This window comes from Conger conger, chromosome 14 (genome assembly GCF_963514075.1).
Source record: "Conger conger chromosome 14, fConCon1.1, whole genome shotgun sequence".
Classification (NCBI taxonomy): domain Eukaryota; kingdom Metazoa; phylum Chordata; class Actinopteri; order Anguilliformes; family Congridae; genus Conger; species Conger conger.
The window spans coordinates 16,896,505-16,918,572 of NC_083773.1; the positions used below are offsets into that span (position 1 = coordinate 16,896,505).

The window sequence follows — 22,068 nt, forward strand, 5'->3', positions numbered from 1 at the left end:
AGATTGGTGATGATTGCACACCTTTTGTGTAGAATGGCTGCTAGAGAGGATATATAATGTAGTAGTATAACAAAATTATACCATACACTGTCTCTCAACAAATATCAAAACATACAAGGTAACACCTCCCAATATTGATCATAAGCATAATACTCAGACAAATGCTTAAGCAAGTAAGCGTAATCCATACATCTGTCAAATCTGACATTCTGTAGTTTAAATGTTCATCGAGAGCTGAATCTAGTCTACAGGTTGGTAGCTGAATGTAAGGTTTTTTAGATTCATTTTAGCGACACTGATCTCTGGTGGGAGAAGAGACCTGCAGTACAGGATTAGTGCAGGATAAATGTTGATGGAGTCTCTCAGTGGGCAGCCACGTGGGTTTTCAGTCAACACCAATGAAAAGCATGAAAGTGGATTCAGTTTGTTTAACAGCAGGACGAAGTAGAGCCTAAAGGTGGGCACTATGACACCAGATACACTAATACATGTGGGACCTAGTCACCTCAATATTATTCATTATATTTCACACATGGGCAATGGGAATGGGGTTTAACAACTACGGTATGTACACTGTATAATTCCCTTGCACCATAGGCCTTTCGTTCAACACATATATCCGTGGGGAGGTTGTTTAAATATTTTCCGCTGAATTTTATATGTCCTTAGAAAATTGCTTGAGATAATCACTGTTGAAAAAACACACCGCATCTTGCAAATTTAATTGATTGAATGGAAGATATAATCTGACCTAAAATACTGGTCTTAATATATATGTGTTTTTGGAATGTTGTTCTACTACAGGTATGTGGCAATAATGGTAAAAACGACTCAGAAACTACATACAAATAGATTAGTTACATAAGTATAAGCAATTGCCTGTGGGATTGTGACTGCACAATGCAATAGACTCAGGAGATTTTTCTGTTAAAAAACACACTCAAACCGTTCATTTTTGGGATTTCGTTTGAATGCTGACCTTTTGGGAGTTCATGGGGGCTGTGCCACAAGTCAAACGAGCTACGCTAGCTTGCAGCATTTGTCATCAGTGCGCTTGTCAGATAGCAGCACGCTTGATTGCAGAGCCGCAGGCCCTGGCATTGACAGCCAGCCCTCCGGGGAAACTGATAGCTGATCGCATTGTTCAGCGTCCTCTTCCACTCGTGGCTACGCTGGTGGCAGAGAGTCACAATGAACCCTCGCTCCCAAGCAAATGTATGTCAGTGTGAGGATCCAGCCCCAAACACAGCTTTTCCTCCCAATGTGTGCACAGCGTTCTCCCCTGGGAGCCCAGTCCCTGCGATCATCTGCCCCTCTGGCTGGCTGGCAAAGCTTGTTTTTCTTTTCATTTGTTATTTATCTTTTTTGTTGCTAGTGGCATTAACAGAACTACATGATTTTTTTTATTTTTATGAAGATAGTCTGTGTCATATGATTCTTAAGAGTTAATTTTCTAATTAAGGTGGCTAATTAAGATGTACTTCATTACAGAAAAAGGCAAATTGCTTAGTAATGTGATAAAACAACAAATGCAGTTCTGTATTTCGTCCGTTATTCAATCGTTGCATTCTTCTTTTGCATACAGTATGGAGGTTACAAAATGGCTCAAACCATTACCAGTTCTGTGGAAGGAGGGGGAATGTATCATGGGCCAATGATTTAAGCCATTCACCTTGTGTCATGCTTACAGAATGTGGCCTCAAAATGCAAATTGTGGAACTGAATTCATAAGGTAAACCTTGCATTGTATTGTATATACGTATACAAACATTGCATATGCTGTATTTGCTTGCAAGTGTTAGTGAGATTGTGATATAATTATTCCTTTTAATTCATGCAACTGCAAAACTATAATAACATTTTTGCATTAGGGTCATTTCTATTTTATTTGCATATTTATACATTTTTCTGAAAATAAATTCTTCCATATTAACTGGATTTCCAATGGATGTTGTGAAAAACCATAGTGCTTGAGAGAACATACCTCAAACTATGTTTTTTCAGATCATTAGCTTAGACATAAATGCATGCCTAATGAACATGTTTGCATCATTAATTTCAACAGGTCAACTGAAGGTGTTGGAACTACCAAACAGCGACAGTACGTTTATGGTCAAAATCTTAATAGTTTGTCTTGTTTCTACAACTGAAGATTTCACATTGGACTGTTAACCTCAATTACCCTACAGGTCTTATACGAGTGGTTTAGAGGTCGTTTTGGTGGTGAAATAATGACATTTATACAGAAATGTGCACTGATGTACTGTGGCAACATGAATCAAAGGCTCCCCTGTGGTTTTCAGCATCTCTGTGTAGTAGCATTATTCCCTGATCCTGTCTCAATGGATATCAACTGCTCTCAGTGTGCTTCCTGACAGGGGCTATATTTCAGAAGAAAACAACCAATCATAGTGTGTCGGGCATGCATCATGACAAATTCACAGAGCGTTATTGGTTCTTAAGCGCTCCAGTTCCAATGAATGAAGCTGCGCCACAATCAGGTCACATTCTTTAATCATTTTATCATTAAGCAGAATGCCTGTCAGCAGTTACATCAGTTATTTTACAAATCAATATGAGCTGGAGCCACAACTTGACAAACTCATTTTTGCAGGGAAGGGGTGGGCCAGATAATCATTATATTCAGGCGACAGTGGCTGGAAATGAAAAGCGGTTATAAGTGACATCGATGAAATGATTTGATGAGATTATCGCAGCTGCAATGAAGGGAAGGATATGGAAATGATGCAAGAAAGGACTGTCCTACTTGACCAGTGACCCATGTGAACACATTTTCAGAGTCAGGCATTGGATTTTAAGGAAGTGTCCGGCCGTAAAATGAACCTTTGCATTTTCTATTCTTTCTCCTATTTCCCCGATATAGCTGCATAGGAGTGTATTTCTGCCATATGTATACAATTATATAATAAAATTCTCACTTCTGATGGGGGAAATGTTATGTATTGACTTGTAATGTGCTTTCATACCGCTGAAACAATATTTGTGCTGAGGTCACTAAAACATAGATGGCCAGGGTAACATTAAAAAGTAAAACCATATGGTGGTCAATTCTGTAAAAAAAAAAACAATCCAAAAAGGGAAGAATAAGTCAAACGAAAGCTAAATTAATTCAGCAAACTACAGTCATGCTCCAGACCCTGTACTTTATGCCAGAATGTTGATTTCCAAAAGATTTTCCAACCTGGCAACATGTGGAATAATGCCAGTAAGTGTTTTCGTTATTTTTGAGTTATTTTTCCTCCATTTTGTGAGTCAGGTATGTGAGATGAAGCATTCAATCTTGCTGGCTCAGAGAGTGCAATTTGTTCATGGTCTCCTGCGGCAGGGCACGTGTCTGGTCGAGCCTCTTCCCAGCGAGGGGCCTTACAGTTTGTGACAGGGGGGCCACAGTGAAGGACCGCATTATCATAAAGATGGAGGGGGGGCCGTGACGCATGGCTGTGGCTCTGCACGGCGACCATGGTGGCCCTGCGGCGGTGCGGGTCTTCGGCCGAGGGGGGCCGGGGTTGGCTGCTGTGGCTGCGGAGGACGGGCAGCGACGCTCTGAAGGAACTGACGAGCGCCTTGGTGTGCCGTCGTTAAATCAGCCAGAGCACGTCCACACACAACACGCCTCCTCACGCAAAGCTAAAGGTGATGAGAGCTTATATCAGCTGCCGCAGAACAATGGCAGGGCTTCTAATCAAAGAACACCGACGGCTGCCCATGGCCTTCGTTTAGTGGTAATATACTTACACTCTGCACTTGGAATTCATTTTACCCAATTAGCACATCATGTGTTGGACCTTCCGTATTACGACGTAATGACAATAAACTGGCTGTGTCAATACAGTAAGCCTCTCACCACACTGTTAGTGTTATGGTGCACCATTTCTACACCACTTTCGTTTTTATAGGCCACTAGTAGGCTGTTAGGCTATTAGGAACTTAAATTTGATTCATATTGTAAGCCACATAATAATAATAATAATAATAATAATAATAATAATAATAATAATAATAATAAGCTTGTCACTATTTATTTTAAATACATACTAAGGAAACCCCCTTTATGAAAGACGAGCCCTAAAGTGCATTCTTTTCACACAAAGGCCGAATCTCAACACCTCAACAAGGGGACAAGAGGCTTTCTGTCGTTGATTTTACCCCTAGGCCTGACCACAATGACAGAGGGACAGGAGGTCATTATTATTATTACCATTATTGATATGGAACATCTCATCAAGGTCTGAATCATTCATGACAATTGTTTATTCTATGTTATTGACATATGATCATTGTTTATTTTTTTTTTTTTACTTTTCACCTTTTTAAAAAAAGAAGCTCAATTCTGTGTGTTAATAATGCTGCAAAAATAGCTTCATAGAAAGAGAAAGAGATGTCCTTAGGGTTGTCTTCCTCTGACCCATGAAACTAAGTGCTCTGATGAGGGAGGAAGGTGGTGCAGATGCCTCGCAGACATCACAGCCCCCACCCAGCCCAAGCACACGGAGACAGAGAGACAGACAGCCGCAAACGGCAATTTCACATCCGGATACAAACGTCGAATCAAAAGGCTCTGAGAAATTAACTAATTAAATAGAGATGCTAATGAACTGGAGGCCGCATGGGACTACAACAGATAAGCCGTTGAAAAAAGATACGAAAATGTAGGGTGAGGTCAATGTCTTGCTCACAAACAAGAGTTTTTTTTTTTCAATGCACATTTTCTCGACCAACCTCACTCTCAAAATAAGTAATAAAAAAACAACATTTAATTCCCAGTTGGTCTCTCGATCTTAATATTTTCCACCAGCCACTTTTAGGACGAGGTCTCTGCTATTTTCTTTGTGTTCCGTTTTCTCATTATATGCTAGATTGCCTTCTTACCCCATTCCCCAGTATTGTTCAGTTACTATAGAAACCAGAGCTGGTGATTATATTCGCAGTAAAATGATGTCTAAAGGAAACCTGAATACAAACACAGAATGACCAAGCAATGTAGTAAATGTACAAAATATTCATTTAGACAGCATGACATTTGATTTAATTATTTATGGTATGTATTTTATGTCTAATGGGCTTACACCAGAACAATAGATTTGGATGGCATAAGAATTTGCTCTGTGAATAAAATGTGTTGCTCTGGTTGTATACATTTTTCCTATAGAGTGTGGCTCTGTGTAAATATCTAGGAAAGGCATTCTCGCATAGCATCTGAGACACAGGATGAGAATATAAATAGCTGGGAAGCCTAAATTTGGCCAGCATATTTGGACTCAAGTGTTTTGTTCTTTCATCAGCATTTTCTACCTGCTACTACAGACTGGAGTTTCTATAGCAACCCATCACAAGACTCTAAATAGTGCACTGTGGTGTATCTTTGAAATATTCTTAAGATTTCAGTTGTTTGAAGATAGGGGGGCGTTCCTTTAGCCTTTTCTGTAAAATGAAATGCTTAAAATGTTCCCAGAAAATAGCATTGCAGATGCTCTTTTGATGTTGTCTCTCCAGGCTCTATCAGCACGCCTGCAGGAATCGGCTTTCCGTGCAAAATCATTTCATATTTTGAATCTGCTGCCCCCTGCTGAACAATTCCATAATAACTTCAGTCATCAGTCTGTTTAATGCATTATTGAACCCTATGGCACATTTTGCAGTTGGTAAAAAGCATGAATTCAGTGCTGTTATTTACTCATAATGTATTGAAATCCTATCCTTCATGCTAGAATTTAACAAGAAGTATCCAAGCCTTAGACAACCCATCATCATTAGCACACATGAAAGGGATCAGATAAGGGCACTGCAGCTACAACTGTTCAGTCCTTATATACCTTTAATGGTATCTGAAACAGCTATGTCATGTCTCATCCTGCTACATCATGTTTCATCCAGCTATGTCATGTCTCATACTGCTACATCATGTCTCATCCAGCTACGCCATGTCTCATCCTGCAACGTCACATCTCATCCAGCTATGTCACGTCTCATCCTGCTACGTCATGTCTCACCCAGCTATGTCACGTCTCATCCTGCTATGTCATGTCTCATCCAACTACATCATGTCTCATCCAGCTACGTCATGTCTCATCCTGCTACGTCATGGCTCAGGCAGTAAGAGCAGTCGTCTTGCAGTCGGAGGGTTGCCGGTTCGATCCCCCGCCCGGGCTGTGTCAAAGTGTCCCTGAGCAAGACACCTAACCCCTACAAATTCTCCTGACGAGCTGGTCGGTGCCTTGCATGGCAGCCAATCGCCGTTGGTGTGTGAGTGTGTGTATGAATGGGTGAATGAGAAGCGTCAATTGTACAGCGCTTTGGATAAAGGCGCTATATAAATGCCAACCATGTCTCATCCAGCTATATCATGTCTCATCCTGCTACGTCATGTCTCATCCAGCTACGTCATGTCTCATCCAGCTATGTCATGTCGCATCCAGCTACGTCATGTCTCATCCAGCTACGTCATGTCTCATCCTGCTACGTCATGTCTCATCCAGCTATATCATGTCTCATCCAGCCACGTCAAGTTTTATACTATTATGTTATGTCTCGGCATGCAATAGCTTCCAAATCGACCAGCATAGTGCAATGATACCAGTTGCTTGTTAGGACATTGCAAACCATTGAAACTATTCTATATACTGTACACAATCAAGACATGCCTTCATTCATCACTACACCCATATCACCATTATGAATAAATATACAATTAACTAATATTTAGTATTCCTGGTTGTGAACCTAGAAGGGGGCAGAGAGCAGGCACTGTTTTCTGCTCAGAAAAAAAAAACTGTAATAATTAAAAGTGATGAATAATTATATCCAAATCAAAGCAAAAACACAGTCTTTGGGGGATTCTTCCTAAAAATAAAAAGAACAAAAGGAGTCGGCTAACTCATTCTTAAAGATTAAAAGAGTAATAGATCGCAGTGATGCAATGTAGGCAGTGATGGCGTGGTTTGAGAACTAGCCTGGGTCTGAGGTGTGGGTTGCTTCATTGAAAGTGGAACTTGACCTCAATTGTTCCAGCAAAAATCGTGCTGTATAAATCAAACTAGATTCAGGTGAGCACCTGCGACCATAAGCCAATAAACGAACGAAGATAATAATTCACATCAAGCCTCTCTAATTATGCTTGTAAACATATTCAGGGCTGGAGTGAAGGCAAATGCAGCTCAGAGAATTTGACTCTGCAACATCGCTGTCATTTCTAACCCGTGGTCACATGATGTCTCCCTGCCTTCGGCCCTCTTTTTCCCAGAGCAGCGATGGTTTTCAAGATGCCAATCTTGTTTAAATCATCGTACTCCAACCCATGCCTATAAATAGCACATTCTTCGCAAATTCTATTCCCTGGACTGCAATTCTCCCCTCTTTCTCTTTGGTATACGCCTGGCCCAAGGGCAATCACACTCTCAAGCAATTTGAGTGTGGGAGCCAGGGCTGACAGTGCTCTGCTTTGTCTCCACTCTCCGCACGCTGCTTATCAGCTCAGCTGGCTGTCATTTGCATTCCATTTGAACTGGCTAGCAATTCTGCCATTCTATCTGGGCTCCTCAACCAGCTTCCTCACTGTGATTACAATGCAGAATCACTCCACAAGCTGCTCTGTGCGCCAGAATCAGCCCCTCTCTCCGGCGCTGAAATATGCTTGCAAACCCCGTGAAAGTACAACAATAGAGAGAAAGAACAGCTACATCATATTTGGAAGCGCAATAGCAGTTAGAACAGTATGCCCTTTACAAACGCCAAGACAGAGACAGATTTCAGCAAACATCCTGGGTCTCATGTAATAACATCTGCTGCTTTACATTTCGATTACAGATGCTCATATCACACATATATGATACATCAAAAGCAGAATCCAACTGAACTTGTTCCAGCTTTAACCTCCCTTTAGAAAAATAAGTATGTCTTCTTCAAAACCATTCAGTGAAACCTGCTGTGCACAATTCCAAAACTAATTGGAAAATTCCCAATATGGGCATTCTCACATCTTTCTCCTTGTCTTTTTCCATTATGTAAAAATGGAAGAAAAAAAAATCTAATTCATTTTGTCATAATCTTTGGCAGCTGTGGGATTTCCGATGACAAGCCAATATCAGTTTTTTCTCTGAGCACTGCTTATACGCGCGATGCTGCTAATTAATCATGCCTTTCATTGACTTCTGGTTGAAGGTTTCCGCTTATGAAATTTCATATAACTATTTTGAAGGGACTGTCAGAGCCTGCAGCATTGATAATGCTGATCAAACTACAAAGCAAACGTCTTTAACTCTTTGTACTGCATTATGGAGGAACAATGCCGCAGAGTTTACGAAAAAGAAGAATTATCCAGTAGCTGGTGTTGCAAAAGCAGGAAAAGACTGAAATGGACTGGTGTTCACACAGATATTATCTTTCCCATTCACCCAATTACAGTACATGTATGCAATCAGATATAGTACAAACGAGAGCAACTGAATTTTTTTTTTTTTTTTTTTAACATTTATTTTTAAAAATGAGTAAGCAAACAATGAAACCGTGTGTGCTGTGAATAACAGAATCTGTGTAAAACAGTACATACAACGTTTCCATCATACTGCTACTTCAAAAGGACAAACTGTTGTACAACATATCAAAATTCTTCACAGAAACATTGTTTTTCCTTTTCAACACATTTGTCTCGAGAAATAGTACACAAAGGCTAATGAGATTTAAAAATATACATCTATCATTAAATGTTAAGTGGCTATTAAATGTGCACGTTTGCTAGCACAAACTTTAGTAATAATGCACGACGGAGAAGACCACACCAAAGGAGCATGCATGTGTACAGAGTTCACAGTACACTCACGACTGTGTAGCAGGAGCAGTTCCGTACTGACGGGGGTGTGGAAAAGTCAGGGGTGAGACCAGCTCAATTTGCCCTTACTGCAGTGCACACCCACCCACCAGGCTCTGTCTCAGAGCTGTCTGACCCCACCACTGGCCCAAGGCTGAAAGAGCTCTTCAACGCACAGGTGTGCAGCTCTAACCCCACTATGTTCAAAGAGGTGATGTCTCTGTTTATGGTAAGAGCAGGAAAGCGACATGCTGAAATCGCATGGCCCCTGTGACATTTCATTAAACTCAGTTTAATCCCTGGTGTAAAATCCAGCTAGAACATCTTGAAATGACCAGCATCTGTTTCAAAACATAGCTTGAGCTGGTCAAACCATGTTGAGTATGGAGCTGGTCTGAACTGGTCAACCAGCTACCAGCTGTTTCAAAACCTAGCTTGAGCTGTTTTTTCAGCAGGGATCACTGTGAAATGACAGGATTCCACGCCTTAACAACAACAAAACAGTATTGACCCCCTGAAACTCGCCCTGCGAGTCACAGCTGATGGTGAGAACGAGGGAGTCTGTGAGGTGGGCATCATCTTCAAGACTAAGACTTCTGCCTCCCCACAGCTAGAACAAGCCCGTAGACATACAATACAATTTGGAATGGTCTGAGTATATCTACAGGTTAGAATACATCTCCATACAGAACTTTGCAAAAACAAGAAAAAAAAAGTCCAAGTATAAAAGTTGTACATCACATTTTACATCAGCATCATTCAAACAGTAAACACTCACTAGGTGTCACAAATGTAGACTAGATGCTATGACATATTGAACATTTCTGCATTTACCTATAACATTACTAAAAGGTAACAGGTTTAATCATCACATAAAGTTTATCTATTGTTAATAAAGTTTGTGCAAAACAAGCCAGCCTCTCTAGTTATGTGTTTCATCTTTTGTTTTTGTTTTGTTTTTGTTTTTTTACAAAATAAAACATACAGTCATTTGTTCACTTCTGATTTGCAGTGGTGTCGACGGCATTGGTGGTGGCCAGTTTAAAAATGAGTTTCTTTTTCTGTGATAGTGGAAATGTTGCCATCCCCTTTCAGTTTGGCATCACAGTCATTTACTGCATAGGGGCTTGAGCTGGCCCCTAGCTTACCTCGCATCTTCAGCTCTGGGCTGGGTGTGGTCAACTTCTTAATTCTCTGTTTGAAAGAAAAAACTATTATAAATATTTATCCACCAGAATCTGGCTGCTTCATAAATGCTCTTGCTGTGTTTGGGAGTAAGCTGTCCCTGTGGTTCCTTGCTACACTTTAAAGTCCTGTGTGGGACCTTTTTCATCCCCTGTCATTGCCAGATGTGGTAAGGGGAGAGCAAGGAGAGGTAGCAAGGGAGAAGGAGAACAGGGGGAGGGTGACAGGCAGGGGGAAATGACCATACTCTATATATTATAACAAACACATAGTATACAATAGTATTTTACACCTCTAAAGACCAATAATATAATTTGGTCATCAAGTTGGCAAATGGGCTTTTTGGAAATCTGCCTAGACATACAACAGCTAAGAAAAAGCAATACAGCATAGTCATATCTGGTTGCATTGTCATCACTTTTGAACCAGGATTTGTCCAGAGTTGTGTCTGAAACTCCATTGTGTGTCTAAGCAGACCAGGCTCAGCCACAACCATCTGTATATCGTTAAGTAGGAAGAAAACTTCAACTTCCACTGTGTTTGAGCTTCTGTTACTTTGTTAAATAAATTGTAAAAATTACTTGGGCTCATTATTTATATGTGCGTGCGCCCTCTTCACCAGCAGGCATGGCCGAAGCAATCCGGTTCTCCATCGAACCGAATGTGGCATGCACAGAATACAGTACAATATAAAAAGTTTTCTAGAACTAAACTTCAAATTCAAATTGGTTTTATTCCAGTGTACTAATTTATACTGGTTTTGTAATTATATTATATGCAATGGGTCCGCTCCCATCCACATCAGAGTAAACAAGTCCAACTAATGCAACAATAGTAGAAGAATTAAACCCAGGAGTGCTTAAGGAAATGAAATGGCTAGTGTTAGATTTCTGGTTGAATCCATGTGCAATTTTGGAAAAGGGTATGAACACAAATAAAAAACACAAGCGACTTTACAGAGGCTAACAAAAAGTAATTACTCAGCCCCATCGACATGAGTCCGAGGCACTCTCGATGATATGGCAGAATGACTTTAAAAGCCTTTATTACAGTGGCATATCCAACAAGGAGTAAAAACAGAGGTACAAAGAAAGCAGCCTACAGTACGCCTACACGCTATTACAAAGAGCCTTCAATATAGAGGCCATCACCACCGCAACAATTATGTTTGGTCCTGTGGGGGCCATTGCAGGGCTCTACTATATATGAACTATTTAAGAATTCGGGCTTTATTTTCTGGCCGGCGCATGGCATGTTGCGAGCCGTTGCGAAGGCAAAGTGGTATTTTGGTAATGGATCTTGACACGCCTGAGCTCTTTGGTCATTTTGTGACAGGCTGTGTGCCGAAGTGGGAGGAGAGCAATTTTCATGTCAACTTAGTCTCATTAGCGCCGGGGCCGCCAGGCTGGCCAGGCCTACGGGTGAGCGGCATCCCCTCTTATGGCGTACTGCTCATTTCAGGACTTTCCCATGTAATACGAACATGATAATTTCCTATTCAAAAGCCAATCAATGGTTTTTGTCCATCATGTGCTGTCCAATTTAACTTTCAATATAAATCCCACAAGCAGGAAAAATATATATTTTGCATGTATTTCTCATTGTCTTTTTTTATCATTTTAATTAAGTGACTGTAGCTAAAATGAAGTTTTTGTCCTGTGTAGTACTCTAGAGGCCATGGCTTGCTGCAGGCAGCCCGGAAAGTGTGAACAAAATAAATGTTTACCCAGCATAATTTTCACGAAAAAAGCCAAATTTTAGGAGCCGAGGACTGTTGAGCCCAGTCCACATACATGGTGCAGCAGCTGCGGTACCAAGGTCCATCCAAAACAAGAAGGCACTGCACATGGTAATATGAAAATAGTTGAGTAAAGATAAAGTAAATGAATGCTGTACCTCTGAAAAGGTGCCTTCTGTTTTCCAGATCTTAATGAAGATCCCCAAAGGTATGCAGATCATGGAGGAGAGAGCCATCATCCAGCCAATCCCATAACCCCAGTCTGGGTAAGTGTACACATTGTTGTATTTCAGGGGCTTGTACTTGATCAAGAAGAAAAGGAAGATCGCCTGAAGGTGTAAGAAGGTGGGAGAAAATACGAAACAGATTTTAAACCTTATCCCAGATCCACAAACACAAACAGCATCCCATCCAGTTGTGGGCAGTCAGCGTTTATTCTGGTTTCCAATGCGTTTCAGCACTTCCATACTTAATTTTATTGATTGGCTTCAACCAAAGTCCATACACCTTTTTTCTTATTGAATACAGATACTGATACAGACACTGTGGCCCTTCAGGAATTGGTATCTCTGCTCTACAAGATTCGCCTTTTGCACAAACAAAGCTTAGGCTAACAATATAATGGAATTCTTATTAAAATATTATTCAAATAATTGCAGGTCAGCCATGCGCCATACTGTATATGCCAATGTCCACCCATGACATTGCATTTACATTACATTTACATTTTGGTCATTTGGCAGACGCTTTTAATCCAAAGCGACTTACAAGTGCATAGGTTCTACCACAAGTCAAAGCATCACATCCAGAACTAGGAAAATACACCTGGACTGCTGTTCTAAACATATAGTCGTCATCATAAGTGCAATTTTTTTTTTTTTTTTTTTTTTTTTTGGGGGGGGGGGGGTAAATCAGGAGGGAGGACTAAGGTAGAGTTTGAAGAGGTGTGTTTTGAGTCTGCATCGAAATAGGGGGAGGGATTCTGCTGTCCTGACAGTGGTAGGCAAGTCATTCCACCACTGAGGAACCAGAACGGAAAACAGGCGTGAACGTGCAGCTCGACCGCCAGGTGCCCGTAGAGAGGGAACCGTAAGGCGACCAGAGCTGGCAGACCGGAGTGGTCTAGCTGGGGAGTAGGGGGTGATCAGGGATTGTATGTAATGTGGGGCAGTCCCCTTAGCAGCCTGAAATGCCAACACTAGGGCCTTGAATCGGATGCGTGCGGCAATAGGAAGCCAGTGGAGGCCAATGAGAAGCGGGGTGACATGAGCCGACCTGGGCTGACTGGTGATCAAGCGGGCTGCAGCATTCTTGCACAACATTATATTTGTTAAAATATTTTACAGTAAGGATTTAACTCACAGCACAGATGCCAGGAGTCAGGAACATCCAGCACCACTTGATGAAAAAGACAGGTTTGTAACCAATCATGTCCTCTATGTTAGCATAGAATCTGTCGCTGCCTGTGGAAAAGCAACATTACCATGAATCCCAGAACCATCAAGGACATATTCAACTTCAATACAGGCCCAGCAACAGTGCCACAATAAGAGTAACAGAATGCTTACACTTGATGGAAGAACTTGTTTAGACTATTTTTCTGGAACATGAACACAGACATGCGTTTGTTTGTCTTCTCCAGCAGGTGGCATGCTAGCAACAATAATGCCATTCTGAAAAAACTACTTTTTTTTTTTCCCTGGCTCAGTGAAAAATACATCCATGTTCTAATACACACTGAATGTAAATTCATGACAAATTAGTGTTTCAGTATTACGTAAAGGGTTTAAAGTTTGGCTGTTCCATTACATTACAGTACATACTGAACTGTGATGAAATATTTTAAATACTTACCATACACCCAACCAATACATATCGACTCAAAGATAGCCACAAACAGCAAGCACATTCCACTGGCTGCATATGAGTCAAACAGCTGGAAAACATACATCCCGCCCTGACAGAAAATAATGAAATAAAATAAGTAATTACAATAACAACTATAATGCCAAACAAATGCATTCAGGTTTTTTTTTAAAACATTATGGGCATGCAGTATGACATTTCTGTCTGCCAATCTTTACTTTTCTGAATAATCCTTTAAAATAGTATAAACAGTTTGACTGTTGAACAATACAAAAATGATTGGTTTATTTCACTGTTGCTAGGGAAGTGACATCATATGTCCTTAGTCTGCTTTTTACTACAGATGGAATCATCCAGATAAATGTAACAGCAATTATTGCACATATTTGTCAGTGACTGGAATGCTGGAAAGTGACTGGAATTTGGTACTGGAAAGCACACAACCACTCACAAAACTGGACACAGATCAGCTACAGAAATGAATGATGTTAGGCATAGGCAAAAGGATGCTCTTGCTAGTTCAACTGTGGCCAAATGAACGTTTCCTTTGGGACAAAGTAGAGGGCTCAGAGAGGGTAGCCTGAACTGATGACGTTTAATTAAGAACAAAAACAGCAATAGAAAACCAAAACCAACAACCATAGCAAAACGCTGTGTGCGCTGTTCTGTAATTCCATGGACACCTGCAAAAGAGATTTATTCATGACATGCCCTATTGCTCTTCACCTGACTGAGCTTTTCAGCCCGAGAAAAGCTGTACTATGCTGAGCCTATTTTTAAACTCCTCAGTGCATGCTTAAGAGCATGGAGCCTTTAAAACACAGGCCAGGAGAGTGGGATTGTTCTCCCGTGGCTTTCAGTGCGAGTGCCAGTCAAGCACACCACATCTCCCACCCATGCGTTTTTTTATCTTCAGGGGGACATGAAATACCATATTTACTCCCCCCCCTTCTTTTATGAGAAAAATAAATATCCAATATACTTTAACCCTATCAGTAAATAGGATTAACAAGTGTCTCTGAAATATAGGATCATATTCATGTTTAAAATGTTATGGCAACTGTTACAAAATGCGCATGAATTTAAATATAAATATTCTATATAATCTATTTAACATAACACAGGAAAATAAGGTAGTTCTATAATTCTATAATTCTATAATCAACCTGCAATGCACCCCATCCCAATGAAACAGATATACAGTAATAGCAATATGCCATCTCATGCCTGTATTGATGCAGGATGAGCCTGATTCAGTTGAGCAGTGGAATGTTCATTACTATCTGTCTGCTGGATAGGGATTGTGTGCTTGTGCACTAGCATCGCTGCCGTAAACCTAAGGTGCAGGATGGACTTTTAGGTTGAGCTGAAGCCAGCAAATATCAGAACACAATCATCATTCAACAGGCAGACACATGGATTAGGATTAAAATTTAAGTCTATGATATCAATTTGTAACTCCTTGGGTTACACAGCTTGCAAACGCTTCCTGTAGCCAGCTAAAAGTCTTTCAATTCTTGCTCTCAAATGTTTCCCATTCTTCCTGGCAGAACACCTTTAGCTCTGAAATATGTATGGTACATTTCAGATCTCTCCACAGATTTTCAATAATATTCAAGTCTGGGTGGCCATTCCATAATTTTCATCCATCTTTCCTGGAGGTAGCCATGGTTGATTTCAAGGTATGATTTGGATCATTGTCTTGCTAGAATACCCAACGTCTCTTTAACTTCAATGTCTGGACTGACCATTGAACATTAGCCTCTAGAATTTCTTGATATTTGGTGGAATCCATTCTTCCTTCCACTCGCACAATATTTCCTGTGCCCCCAGCTGCCACACAACCTCAAAGCATAATGGATCCAACATCCATGCTTTTGCCATGGTGTTCAACTCTAAAAAGGATTCACCTTTTTTTCTCCCAACATACCTTCTTTGGTGGTGATAAAAAAGTTATATTTTGGTTTTGACAGTTCAAAGCACAAATGTTCCAAAAGGTTTCAGGCTTCTCAAGGTTTTCTTTTGCATATTGTACTTCAGATGCTTCATTTTGTATTGAGGCTGTAGGAACGGCTTCTTTCTGGCAACTCTGTTGTAGGTCATTGTTGTTTAAAATATGTTGTATTGTTGTCCTGTGAAGAGGTTCTTCTGAGCATTTCTCACTAGGTCATCCTATCCTAACTTTTTCTTAGTCTTCTAGACCTCGCCTTGACTTCAACTGTTCCATTTATCTTTCATGTTTCTGACAGTGGGGATAGGTAGTTTGAAACACTGACATTTATTTTAATAAAAAGCTTGCTGTAAAATTTGCAGTAAAGTCTCATCTTTGAAGGTACAATAAGTAATTTCGGACTCGTAATGGTCAAGAAAGGAATTGCAGCAACAAACACCATCAAACCACAACACTGTTCATCCTTCCCACAGTCTATGAATATAACGCGTAAATAAAGCGTTACTATACAGTTCAGTGTGAAGATTCTTGTGTAAGATTCTTGGATTTGTTAAGTTTGACAATATTTCAGTTTCATTGCTCTTTCGGCCCCAGTGTGTTAATTTATTTCCAGTTCTTTGTTTTTCATTTTTGGTGCAATGCCTTGAGAACTTGGTGCTTGTTTTATCCAAACTCATATGGGATGTAATGGAAGGGGGGATTCCATGGCATGCCCTGGGCACACATCAATGCCTCCAACTGTAAACACTTTATAGAAAATAAGATGACCCAGGTAGGTTGTGACTTTCAGTGTAGTAAATAAATAAGAGTAGGTGCATTGTGAAAGTACTCCACATGTCCCGAGGGGGAGACACAAGCAGTAGCCTTACCTCTGTTAGCATTATGAGTCCAAGGAAGAAGGAGACTATTGACAGCCCGAGGATGAGCAGCTCCCTGCGATAACCCCTTCTGAAGGTCTGAGGGTACATGTCCATGACTGCTGTCACCAAGCTCTCCACACACACAAACTGCAAACAACACAGGAAGCATGGACATCAGACAAACATCTGGATGGAGGACCTGGGCTCCGTCTCATTGCTTTCAAGCCCAGTCAGGCCATTACTGATGATCCTGGTAGTTGGCTTCGGTAAAATCCGAAACACATTGTTAAAGCAGTATGTTTGTTGTTGAGCCTGAAGTGGAGCCAGAGAGAACTGCTCATGCGAGATGACTGTTCATGCTTATTTGTGGGAACGAGAGCCATTTGACTTTTCAGTTAAATAAATCTGTAACTGTGTAAACAAATCCCTTCTATTGGTCTCTCATCAACACCGGTAAAACCGACAAACATGGCACACATTGTGGCACACATTTTCTGTTTCCCATATATTGAGAAATTAAAATGTTTTTAAAGACATTTTGATATTGCATTTGCACTTTAACTGGTGCCCTACAATGTGTGAAAAACTAGGACAGTGATTATTTTGACTCGTATGCAGAAGTTATTCCCCACATAGTCATAGATATTCAAAACACTAGCAAGTCCTGGCCAACAGTTTGAAGCCAATGCGTCGGAGAGCTGAAAACACAATTAGAAAATGAAAAAGCAAAGCACAGGGACATGTTCCTCTTACTCAGCAGTGTAAAGACATGTTCCTCTTACTCAGCAGTGTAAAGACATTTTCCTCTTACTCAGCAGTGTAAAGACATGTTCCTCTTACTCAGCAGTGTAAAGACATGTTCCTCTTACTCGGCAGTGTAAAGACATGTTCCTCTTACTCAGCAGTGTAAAGACATGTTCCTCTTACTCAGCAGTGTAAAGACATGTTCCTCTTACTCAGCAGTGTAAAGACATGTTCCTCTTAATCAGCAGTGTAAAGACATGTTCCTCTTACTCAGCAGTGTAAAGACATGCTCCTCTTATTCAGCAGTGTAAAGACATGTTCCTCTTACTCAGCAGTGTAAAGACATGTTCCTCTTACTCAGTGAGGTGTCCCTGTGTGACTGTCTGTGTGTGTGTGTGAGAGTGTGCGTGTGTGTGAGAGTGTGTGTGTGTGTGTGTGTGTGAGTGTGTGAGTGTGTGAGTGTGAGTGTGTGAGTGTGTGTGTGTGTGTGTGCGTGCGTGTGTGCGTGTGTGTGTGTGTGTGGGAGTGTGTGAATGTGAGTGTGTGAGAGTGTGAGAGTGTGCGTGTGTGTGTGCGTGTGTGCGGGTGTGCGTGTGTGTGAGCGTGTGTGAGTGCGTGTGTGCGTGTGTGTGTGTGGTGTAAAGACCTGTTCCCAGGAAACGTAAAGCAGTCTGTTTCCTCACCTGACTGTCCAACCCCAGAAAGATGAGCATCATAAAGAACAGACATGCCCACAAGGGGGACAGAGGCATCATGGTCACAGCTTTAGGGTAGGCAATGAAAGCCAGACCTGGTCCTGCAAGACACAATGCAACCAATTACCCACACAAACGCTACTTACAGATATATTTTAATCTCTTAAACCCCTTTCCTGACTGCCACCAAACATGCAGCTGAACAGCAAAGGCCATGTTGCATAATCTGTGTTTCGGCTGCTTCACAAATTTCAGTAGTTAACTTAGCGAATTAGTAGCCTGTGTTTAGGGCAATGCATGTGCACATGCTTCCTGTGAATTAGTACTAAACATCAAAATCCCCACTGGTATTTGTGGAAATCCATAATACATCACAATTTAGGAGAGACATAGAAACATTTCTGGATAATATATTCTGACACGTGAGCAGTTAAGGTCCAGTCGGATGATCCCTTCGTTTTTTTCAGTTTAAATATTTGTATGGAAGGATGTAGAGAGAGCTCATATTTCTCACACATTTTTCTGACATTTCTGTTGCCAGTCTACTGATAAGGTGAGAGGTTTCACACACACAAGCTGGGACTCAAACCATGTCAATCTGTCATCTCACTTTACCAACAGTAATCAAGTCAGCGACTTGTACGGATGGGGAGCACTGCAATACTCTAACTATTAATATTGTCGTTTTTTTATCATGATATGGCAGTTTCTTGGTAATCAATGTATCATTCAATTATTTGGTAATTCTCGGCATATTTCTATTTTGATACTTTTGGGTTCTGACCAACCAAAACCTGGCCTCACGCCATGTTGCAGCTTCCATTGCCATTTCCACCGTGTAGTATTAGGCTAGAAATGCGCCTATAGGCTCCTGCGCGACCATGCACCATTCAGTCTGTTATATAAAAATATGATTACCATATGATTATTAAAAATATGTCGTTTTTTGTTTTTAGCTTTGGCTTGACAAAGAAAAAGAATAAAGTAAGGTAAAAAAAATGTTGATACCCAATAAATAAAACATGAGCAGGTTCACTGGGAGAAGGTTTTGGCTTTAGTTATGGGTTAGTATCTTTGCTATGGATTTGCTGCTTGACTTGACTCTTTTATCATGAACAAACTAGAACAGGACCCACAACTTTCCATTCTCTAATCAAGTCTTACCCTCATAGAGGAGCTGAATCTACTATGGAGGGATTTTACAAATGGTTATTGCATATAAGCCCTTGAATACAATGTGTTGAATTGGCATTGCAACCGAGTCCAAATTAGCAGACTCAAGAGCTCAGCAGGATGAGACGTGTTGCAATAGGCAGTGAGGTGCAAACTAGTGCCAAAAGAAGGATGACGAATGTTAGGTCTGAGCTTCCAATGGGCACCAGGCAGCATGTGGGGCATGGAGCCAGTACAGTACACAGCGTTTGGAACAGTTAAGGCTGCATTAGATCAGCTATGCTGAATCAGGTGTCAGCTGAACAGGCATAATCCGTATGCAATAAAACAGCCAAAATTGCCTGGTCTACACTAACCTCCTTATTTGAAAAGGGGGTGGAAACATTCAGGGAAATTTCTGAACTTTCCATGGAAATTTTCCTCAAAAACTTGGGTTTGGAAATTTTGGAACTACAAAAGTGCATGCAAGCCTATGGCCTTCTAAAGAAGCCCAAGCATACATGTTCAGCTCTGTGTTTATTTTGTCGTAAGCATGGCTGCAAACCTGCCTGTGTAAAATAAATGAGGAGATGCTTCCTTGCAGCAGCCCCACCCAATGCCAAATTTCTCAGAAGAACAGACATGCCTGCTCTCATCTGTCAAAGCTTCAAAGCGTCTGAGGACACGGTCGCTTTGTGGACTGATGAAGCTGAAGCTGAAGCAAATCTCCAAAAGTATTTTTTTAAACGAAGGCTCATTTTAGAAAGCTTTTTTGATCATTAGAAATAATGCTTGGGTGAGTGGGTCATCATCTGTTATGCTAATGCTTTCACCAGTACCTTGAACACTGGGAGATTAATTGAGCTACAGTAATTAAAATCAACAGGGCCCTTGGCTCTCGGAAGTATGCAATAATGTTTAACGATTAAAATTTTGAAACAAATATGTTTGTCTCAACAGTTAGTGGGAGCTTTTTTAAACAATGCAAATGTTTTCCTGAATTATTAATGAGTTATACCATTAGCGCCCAATGCTTGAACAGCTTCAGTAGCTCATTAAAACAATCATGCATGATAACAGAGATTGGGAAAACCTTAAGCCAATCTAACTTGTGGTAAGTGTAGTAATGTAGAAACAATGTAGAAACATCCCAATGTGGGTATGCCCAAATGCTGAATTTCACAGTGCATCACATAACTTCAGCAACTGCACTGCTTGCATGGGTGCAACTGGCACAGCTCTGTCTCAATAGGTGCGATTGGTGAATCCAAATTGGTGAGAACAAATGGGGGGACATTGAACAAAAGCAAGCTGAAAAGCTGTTCATTACTTTTAGTTATAATTAGCAGAGTAATAAATATGTATAAATATATAAGTCACGACCAACGAGAACTTCCTGAAATGTAATAGCTTTCAAAACTGAAGCAATTGTACCATTGGTTGTCAAGACTGACCTTGACAGTTAATCGTAAAGGAATACACCAACATTTTGGGAAATATACCTTTTTTCCAACTTGCCCAGACTTAGACAAGATGTTCGATTTCATTTTCATTTTTGTGCATTCACTGGCTTGGTCTCTATGTTAGCATAATGTGTTAGCTTAGCATAAACACTTAGGATTCAGTAGCCTTCATGCCTCCTTCAAAGTGAAAAATGCTTCAGCAACTCCGAAGCATTTACACAAGGTATCATGTGTATACCAGAACACACATGTATCCTTCCATCTTCTGCTTGTTAAGCATAGTGAAGAAGGTAGTAGATCTACCTTCAGAAGGTGCATGAATCACTGTGCTTAACCAGTGGAAGATGGAAGGATACATGTGTGTTCAGTGGTTATTTCTATTACCTTTTTGCTAAATAAAAAAAGATTGCCAATCAGGTTACACAATTTTACACATTTCAAGATTTGCCAATGGGGTAAGATAATTTCACTTGTAACTTTCTAGTGCAAGCTAGTATTTTCTGCTTCTAAGAAGAAAAAATGCTTTCTTAACATTTACTCTGTTATTATGGCATTTAATTTTCAAGGTTGAACAACAAAATTACTTTTTGCATAATTATCATTGCCAAACCGAAATATATACATATTCATGCCAGAGTCATGTTTTCATCTGTTTCCAAATTGAGATGTAAAGATGAAAAAAGGTATTCTTCACTGTACGTCCTCTTTTAATGTATTCGTCAGGAGAGTCATTTGAGTGGTCTCAATTACACATGAAAGTGGGTAATGTGGTTTGATGAGTGAACAGCACGGTGTGGATGTGACTTCAGCCAGAACAAAGAAAACTGCAGTCTGTGTGAGGCCCGTGACAGACTGGCCTAAGCTCTCCAACAAAGAAAACAGCTCATAACCGGTTGCCATGGTGATATGTGAATTGCTTAACCTTCAAATCTTTTACAGAGGGAATAGTGTAACAACACACTGCTGCCAAAGCAAATGATATCAATTAAAAAAAATAATAAATATACACTATGACACAGCTGGAGAAATAATTAATATTTAAGGCTTATACTGATGTTTATCACAAAATGTAAATATAATAATGATGTATACAAATAAAATAAGGTTGTATTGAAGATGCAAACTGAATGCATACTGGCACAAGCCTATGGTTCCTTTATTTCTTGGCTGTCAGCATTAACAAAACACTGGAAGCGACTCCATCACAGTCTGCTCTGCTAAATTATTTATGTTTACTTTGTGCTGAATAAATCATAGACATAGAGTAGCTCAGGAGGTCTAGAGGATTATATAATCTGCATCATACTACAGGAACTTCCAGGCAGAAATACTCACCGGACTCTGCGACCGCATTAATTGGCACATTCTGCTCATAAGCCATGAATCCCAACACAGAGAAAATGGCGAAACCAGCAATGAAACTGGTCCCACTGTTCAGGCAGCATAGCATGAGGCAATCCCTAGAACAAATATGTTTTTGTTTCAAAAACATGTGGCAAAACTATGGTGCTCTAGTTTTCTGTAGATACTACACACATAGCCTGTATTAGTGTAGTACTGTACCTCTCAGCTAAACAAATGTACAGTAGA

At 40.5% G+C, this 22,068-nt stretch overlaps 1 protein-coding gene across 1 annotated transcript in view; it reads right to left on the reverse strand.

The window, feature by feature from the left end:
* Positions 1 to 9,447: 9,447 nt before the first annotated feature.
* The window catches only part of slc6a11b (solute carrier family 6 member 11b), a 44,546-nt gene continuing 31,925 nt past the window's right edge, over positions 9,448 to 22,068 (reverse strand). The window contains exons 9-15 of the mRNA XM_061220727.1: positions 21,814 to 21,938; positions 17,852 to 17,964; positions 16,434 to 16,571; positions 13,602 to 13,704; positions 13,110 to 13,210; positions 11,906 to 12,076; positions 9,448 to 10,018 (exon numbers count right to left, since the gene is read on the reverse strand). Of these exons, the coding sequence (XP_061076711.1) occupies positions 9,866 to 10,018; positions 11,906 to 12,076; positions 13,110 to 13,210; positions 13,602 to 13,704; positions 16,434 to 16,571; positions 17,852 to 17,964; positions 21,814 to 21,938 (904 nt within the window). The 3' untranslated portion in view covers positions 9,448 to 9,865. The remainder of the gene's footprint in view (positions 10,019 to 11,905; positions 12,077 to 13,109; positions 13,211 to 13,601; positions 13,705 to 16,433; positions 16,572 to 17,851; positions 17,965 to 21,813; positions 21,939 to 22,068) is intronic.